Source organism: Panulirus ornatus, chromosome 62, assembly GCF_036320965.1.
Source record: "Panulirus ornatus isolate Po-2019 chromosome 62, ASM3632096v1, whole genome shotgun sequence".
NCBI classification, from domain to species: domain Eukaryota; kingdom Metazoa; phylum Arthropoda; class Malacostraca; order Decapoda; family Palinuridae; genus Panulirus; species Panulirus ornatus.
The window spans coordinates 7,518,578-7,526,746 of NC_092285.1; the positions used below are offsets into that span (position 1 = coordinate 7,518,578).

General features: G+C 40.4%; 1 protein-coding gene across 1 annotated transcript in view; it reads right to left on the minus strand.

Moving 5' to 3' along the window:
- Positions 1 to 1,482: 1,482 nt before the first annotated feature.
- Positions 1,483 to 8,169, minus strand: part of LOC139767581 (uncharacterized) — a 10,531-nt gene continuing 3,844 nt past the window's right edge. Inside the window, exons 2-3 of the mRNA XM_071697014.1 lie at positions 5,183 to 6,475; positions 1,483 to 3,030 (exon numbers count right to left, since the gene is read on the minus strand). Of these exons, the coding sequence (XP_071553115.1) occupies positions 2,812 to 3,030; positions 5,183 to 6,475 (1,512 nt within the window). The 3' untranslated portion in view covers positions 1,483 to 2,811. The remainder of the gene's footprint in view (positions 3,031 to 5,182; positions 6,476 to 8,169) is intronic.

Below are 8,169 nucleotides of genomic sequence, written 5' to 3' on the forward strand. Positions count from 1 at the left end.
ATTCCCAGGGGAAACACCGACTTCACCTCTGTCATCTTATATATTCCTCATTCTGTACTTGCCTTTATGAGCATTCCCTCACTACACACTTATACTTTAGAGCACTTCAGGGTGTCCTATATTTCAGAGGAGATTTGATGTTGCGACGATGGCTGTCGTAAACTTGCGAATGAAGATGTTATTTAGGTTATCGTCCTGGGCCATCTTATGTCTTCCGTCTTCCCACACTCTCTTGACCTCCGGAAACTGTCGAAAATATATTGTGAAACATTAACATTGCTGGTTGCATTTTAAACTCCGGGAGAAAAAAAAATTGTAAAGTAATGCATATTAAATCCTACAGGACGGAAGTACGACCCTTGGGCACGAATGGACGACCTAAGAGTACGACCATAAGTGTTTGAAAGGGTCGTACCATCGTGTTCCAATTCTATTGGAGGCTGACCGTTCCTTCTTTAAAGGCAAAATATCTATCATGAGTCTGTCTTTAAAGGCAAAATATCTATTGTCTAGTCACAAGTATGGATGCCATACTATCTACACGTAAATTCAGAGGAAATGTCTTGTATTTCCTGTCGATATACATGACACTTGCCATTGGTCGTGACGAACCATTTCCAAAATGCTTAGTGTGTCATAATATATATATATATATATATATATATATATATATATATATATATATATATATATATATATATATATACGTAGACATTTTCGGTCCATCGCCTTCGTTTGCATTTTCTGCATTATTTTCAGCCTTTCGCTCTAATTCATTCAGTAATTCCGTTCAATAGCATTATTCACATCTTGTGACAGTGTTGACATGAATATGGATGAAGTAACAATAACTAAAGCATATACATATATATATATATATATATATATATATATATATATATATATATATATATTTTTTTTTTTTTTTTTTTTCTTTCCAAAAGGAACAGAGAAGGGGGCCAGGTGAGGATATTCCCTCTAAGGCCCCTGTTCTTAACGCTACCTCACTAGTGCGGGAAATGGCGAATAGTATGAAATATATATATATATATATATATATATATATATATATATATATATATATATATATATATATATATATATATATGTGTGTGTGTGTGTGTGGCGAGGTGGCGATGGAAATGAATAAAGGCAGTGTGAATTGTGTGCATGGGTATATATGTATGTGTCTGTGTGTGTATATATATGTGTACATTGAGATGTATAGGTATGTATATTTACGCGTGTGGACGTGTATGTATATACATGTGTATGGGGGTGGGTTAGGCCATTTTCTTTCGTCTGTTTCCTTGCGCTACCTCGCAAACGCGGGAGACAGCAAAAAAAAAAAAAATATATATATATAAACAACAGTTTAACAATATCGACCATCTTCGAGCATATAATATATAATGCTGCGTATCTCATAAAAATTTCACCGGGTAAGGAAAATGTTAAATCATATAAAACATCAAGACTATATTGTTTTACGTATATTATTTCTTTTTTTTTTTTGACACTGTAAACATCGGATTCGCCCGCCTCACAGCAATACTGATTGGAATTTCATTTAATTCGCTCCTCAGTATATCTTTCTAAGATTTCTGTGTCTGAACCTACAGATATTATCATAATATTACTAAATAAAATAGTTTATAAAATAGACTTCTGTCTGGCTTGGCCAGTGAAGATGGAAGTCTTAAATTGCATAACAGTCTAGGGAACTTAATGGGCCAAGGTAAGGATTTGTGTTATAAATACTATTAATCTACAACATATTTTCCTAATGCATTTAGAACAATCTTATATATATATATATATATATATATATATATATATATATATATATATATATATATATATATATATATATTCGTGTGAGTCCACGGGGAAAATGAAACACGGAAAGTTCCCAAGTGCACTTTCGTGTAATAATCACATCATCATCTTCCCCGTGGACTCATAGGAATATCTTGATCACGCGCAAAATTGTGATCCTTTCCAATATATATATATATATATATATATATATATATATATATATATATATATATATATATATATATATATATATATATATATATATATATATATATATTCCCTCATCTTTTATTACTGACTATGTCCAATTACCCTATTTAGACCCCAATTAATCTTAAACACTACAAAACTTCATCTGGACTAGTTCAAGTGATGAAGAGAGAGTGTCGAACACTTGTTAAGTGCACAGAATAGCAGGCGACATCACCCGAAATAACATGAAAAGAGAAATAACAGAAAATAGACATGTTTCAGGGTGAGGGTGGGCCCATTCCCTTGTTTCAGGGTGAGGGTGGGCCCCTTCCTCCCTTGTTTCAGGGTGAGGGTGGGCCCCTTCCTCCATTGTTTCAGGGTGAGGGTGGGCCCTCCTTCCTTGTTTCAAGGTGAGGGTGGGCCCCCTCCCTTATTTCAGGGTGAGGGTAGGGTGGGCCCCCTCCCTTGTTTCAGGGTGGGATGGACCCCTTCCCTCCCTCCTTGTTTCAGGGTGAGGGTGGCCCCCCTCCCTTATTTCATGGTGAGGGTAGGATGGACCCCTTCCCTCCCTCCTTGTTTCAGGGTGAGGTAGGGCCCCCCCTCCTCCCTTATTTCAGGGTGAGGGTAGGCCTCCTCCCTTATTTCAGGGTGAGGGTGGGCCCCTTCCCTCTCTCCCTTATTTCAGGGTGAGGGTAGGCCTCCTCCCTTATTTCAGGGTGAGGATGGGCCCCTCTTCCCTTATTTCAGGGTGAGGGTAGGCCCCCTCCTCCCTTATTTCAGGGTGAGGGTGGGGCGCCCTCAGACGTAGGTTATGGTAGGGTGGTAACCCGTTTCGTCAGCGTAGTACTCGACTATCTGCGTCCTTCCGTCGGGCAATTTGACGAAGTAGCGTCCTTCGGTGAGGCGTCCATTGCGCTTTTCGGAGTGACCGAAGTTCGGGCCTTCCTTCTTGCCCCCGTAGGAGTCGACGACGGTGTCGCCCTGGACGCTGTAGTTGTAAGAGTAATTCGAGGTTTCCTGTAGAAGGGGAGTGAGTGTGAGTCCCATTATATGGTGGATAATGTGTTGAAATATGGATCTAGAGGAACATGTAAATACGTGGATAATGTGTTGAAATATGGATCTAGAGGAACATGTAAATAAGTGGATAATGTGTTGAAATATGGATCTAGAGGAACACGTCTCTTCAATAAGTGGATAATGTGTTGAAATATGGATCTAGAGGAACATGTAAATAAGTGGATAATGTGTTGAAATATGGATCTAGAGGAACACGTCTCTTCAATAAGTGGATAATGTGTTGAAATATGGATCTAGAGGAACATGTAAATACGTGGATAATGTGTTGAAATATGGATCTAGAGGAACATGTAAATAAGTGGATAATGTGTTGAAATATGGATCTAGAGGAACACGTCTCTTCAATAAGTGGATAATGTGTTGAAATATGGATCTAGAGGAACATGTAAATAAGTGGATAATGTGTTGAAATATGGATCTAGAGGAACACGTCTCTTCAATAAGTGGATAATGTGTTGAAATATGGATCTAGAGGAACATGTAAATACGTGGATAATGTGTTGAAATATGGATCTAGAGGAACATGTAAATAAGTGGATAATGTGTTGAAATATGGATCTAGAGGAACATGTAAATAAGTGGATAATGTGTTGAAATATGGATCTAGAGGAACATGTAAATAAGTGGATAATGTGTTGAAATATGGATCTAGAGGAACACGTCTCTTCAATAAGTGGATAATGTGTTGAAATATGGATCTAGAGGAACATGTAAATAAGTGGATAATGTGTTGAAATATGGATCTAGAGGAACATGTAAATAAGTGGATAATGTGTTGAAATATGGATCTAGAGGAACACGTCTCTTCAATAAGTGGATAATGTGTTGAAATATGGATCTAGAGGAACATGTAAATAAGTGGATAATGTGTTGAAATATGGATCTAGAGGAACATGTAAATAAGTGGATAATGTGTTGAAATATGGATCTAGAGGAACACGTCTCTTCAATAAGTGGATAATGTGTTGAAATATGGATCTAGAGGAACATGTAAATAAGTGGATAATGTGTTGAAATATGGATCTAGAGGAACATGTAAATAAGTGGATAATGTGTTGAAATATGGATCTAGAGGAACATGTAAATAAGTGGATAATGTGTTGAAATATGGATCTAGAGGAACACGTCTCTTCAATAAGTGGATAATGTGTTGAAATATGGATCTAGAGGAACATGTAAATAAGTGGATAATGTGTTGAAATATGGATCTAGAGGAACATGTAAATAAGTGGATAATGTGTTGAAATATGGATCTAGAGGAACACGTCTCTTCAATAAGTGGATAATGTGTTGAAATATGGATCTAGAGGAACATGTAAATAAGTGGATAATGTGTTGAAATATGGATCTAGAGGAACATGTAAATAAGTGGATAATGTGTTGAAATATGGATCTAGAGGAACACGTCTCTTCAATAAGTGGATAATGTGTTGAAATATGGGTCTAGAGGAACATGTCTCTTCAATAAGTGGATAATGTGTTGAAATATGGATCTAGAGGAACACGTCTCTTCAATAAGTGGATAATGTGTTGAAATATCGATCTAGAGGAACATGTAAATAAGTGGATAATGTGTTGAAATATGGATCTAGAGGAACATGTCTCTTCAATAAGTGGATAATGTGTTGAAATATGGATCTAGAGGAACATGTAAATAAGTGGATAATGTGTTGAAATATGGATCTAGAGGAACATGTCTCTTCAATAAGTGGATAATGTGTTGAAATATCGATCTAGAGGAACATGTATCTTCAATACGTTCAAATGCTATGTAGACTCAACTCTTAAACACGATAGATACTAAATTACTGAACTGTAATAACGTCTACTTTTTCCCCTACACCCTTAAGCTTAAGAACTCTTGGCCTTCTCATTGCCTTTCCTAAGCACCTGACCCCTTTTCGTAAAAGGCGAAAACCTTCCAGTTCTTCAAATATTCTTAAGCTTGTCTTTCGTCTTTATTGCTCTATTTACTTAATTTTCAAGAAGTTGTTGAATTAAAAGTCTGGTCTAATAAGACTCTATCTCACACACGCCTGATATATAAAAATTATATATATAACCCATGAGACAACAAGTGACATATTACCTCCTTCGACGAAGATGGCTTTCCGGTTGGTGGAGTTCGCTTCGGTGTCTGGTAGGTCGTCTTGGGACGACGCGTGACGACCACCGCCGTCGGGGTCGTCCTATGCGTCTTCTGCAGACCCGAGGAGGAAGACGCACCTGACGGAGGGGGGACGTCGTAGTTGAAGGCGTCGCCCAAGTTGAAGTACACTTCTGACGAAGGGACTTCCTTGGAGGTGGAGGAGGACGAGTCTCTGGACACCTTCAGTGTCGAGTGGGACTTGGAGGGGGTTAAAGGCGAGGGGCGGACGTTAGACGGGGGTAGGTAGCCACTTGAAGGAGGAGTGTACGTCGGGGTACGGGGGACGTAAATCGGGGGCACGTAAGTCGCGGGCACGTCTTGCGTGACGGGTCGAGCCCCGGGTTTGTTGGTGAGGACTGCGCTCTGCTTCGGGGGTCCGTAGATCTGGTTGAAGACCCCCTGGTGGAAACTGCTCACACTGTTCTGGGGGCTTCCACGTACCATGGAGGAGGTGGCAGAGTGCCCCTGGGTTGGGGCCCCCGTGCCAATGTGGCTGTAGGTCGAGGGGGCAAAGTGCCCCTGGGTTGGGGCCCCCGTCGCAATGTGGTTGGATGTAGAGGAGTGCCCCTGGGTTGGGGCCCCCGTACCAATGTGAATGGATGTCGAGGGGTGCCCCTGGGTTGGGGCCCCCGTACCAATGTGGCTGTAGGTCGAGGGGGCAAAGTGCCCCTGGGTTGGGGCCCCCGTCGCAATGTGGTTGGATGTAGAAGGGTGCCCCTGGGTTGGGGCCCCCGTACCAATGTGGATGGATGTCGAGGGGTGCCCCTGGGTTGGGGCCCCCGTACCAATGTGGCTGTAGGTCGATGGGGCAAAGTGCCCCTGGGTTGGGGCCCCCGTCGCAATATGGCTATACGTAGAAGGGGTCGAGTACCGGACATTTCCCCTGGAGGAGCGGGCCGAATGCCCCTGGGGGGATGATGATGACGACGGGGCCGCCCTTGTGGAAGACGGGCCGTGCCCTTTGGACGAGCTGACATCAAGGGCACGGCGAGTCCCAGACGACGTGGCCACCTCCGTCGGCGTCACTGGGTAACTGACTCCGGGGGGAGAGATGACCCTTGGGGGGGAGAGAACAGCCGATGGGGCCAACCTCCTTCCCCCCCGGGGTCTGGGGGTCACCTCCGTTCGCAGAAGTTCGAGGTGTCCCGCCCGGAGGTCGGAGGCGTCGAACCCGTGATCTGGGCGAGCCAGGCAGACACAGAGCCAGGCAACCAAGGCCACCAGACCGTAAACCTGGCAGTATTAAACCATTGGCATAAACAAATTCGGGTGAAGAAAACGAAACACAACATTTGCTATCAATGTCTATACGAAGCCTACAGCATTCACGATCTAACCAACAATCTATATAACGAATAGATCATTACATAAATAGATCAAATAACGAATAGATCATTACATAAATAGATCAAATAACGAATAGATCATTACATAAATAGATCAAATAACGAATAGATCATTACATAAGTAGATCAAATAACGAATAGATCATTACATAAATAGATCAAATAACGAATAGATCATTACATAAGTAGATCAAATAACTAATAGATCGTTACATAAATAGATCAAATAACGAATAGATCATTACATAAGTAGATCAAATAACGAATAGATCATTACATAAACAGATCAAATAACGAATAGATCATTACATAAACAGATCAAATAACGAATAGATCATTACATAAGTAGATCAAATAACGAATAGATCATTACATAAATAGATCAAACAACGAATAGATCATTACATAAATAGATCAAATAACGAATAGATCATTACATAAATAGATCAATAAAGACGATAAATGAAAATAGAAGTATTCACGGACTAACCAACAATCTATATAACGAATAGATCATTACATCAATAGATTAAGAAAGATGATAATTGAAACTTAATAGAAGCATTCACGAACTAAGCAACAATCTATATAACGAATAGATCATTACATAAATAGATTAATAAAGATAATAAATGAAAATAGAAGCATTCACGATCTAACCAACAATCTATATAACGAATAGATCATTACATAAATAGATTAATAAAGATAATAAATGAGAAGTCAATAGAAGGGAAACATCTGGGACATGACTGAAGAGAGTTAGAGACATAAACATTCTCCTTCATGACACCCGAATTCCTTTCGATGTCAAGCGTGATGCAATATCCGGTGTGGTGGCCGACATACAAGACTGGGGTGGGGGAGTCGAGGAAGGGGTGGGTAAGGGAGGCTGGCTCTATGGGGAGGCATAGACGTATGTTGTGAGAGGCATAGACAGGTGAATATGACGAAGTGTACAGCCGACAGGTGACGATAGATGAAGGCCTAATGTTATATATACACACACGAGTCTGGCAAATTTCATATTTTCGTCTGTAAGAGAAAAAAAAAAAAAAATGAGACTCACACATGATGTACAGACACCCTCCTAGTTCTCTCCAACATTCACCCGATTCTCATCCTCACAGTTCAAGATGAACCACCATTCTCGCCGCCGTCATATCCTGCCACTAAGAGATCCCTCGTCCCCGAGTTGCAGTTCGACACCACAACTGCATCGAGCCCATACCAGCTGGTACAGACAGCCACAATAAATAAATAAGGGATCCTTCTTGTATCGTATCTATAGTTTTTAGGCCTGCAGCTGCGCGATCTATTTAATAGTTAGCTTTTATTATTATCACTTTTATATTATATTCATTATCATGGCGGGAATGAGAGTCTGAAAATTCTCTCCTCCTGTACTATTACCTCCCAAAAGATGGAACTAAGGACCAAGCTATGGTTTTGTGTGTGCGTGTTTAAAGTCTACACTTTAAGTAGGACACGAAAGGTGTTTTTATTATTATTATCATTGACCGTAATCAAACATTCACTCGTGGTTTGAACTTATCATTAACACATTTCTAACGCTCGAAC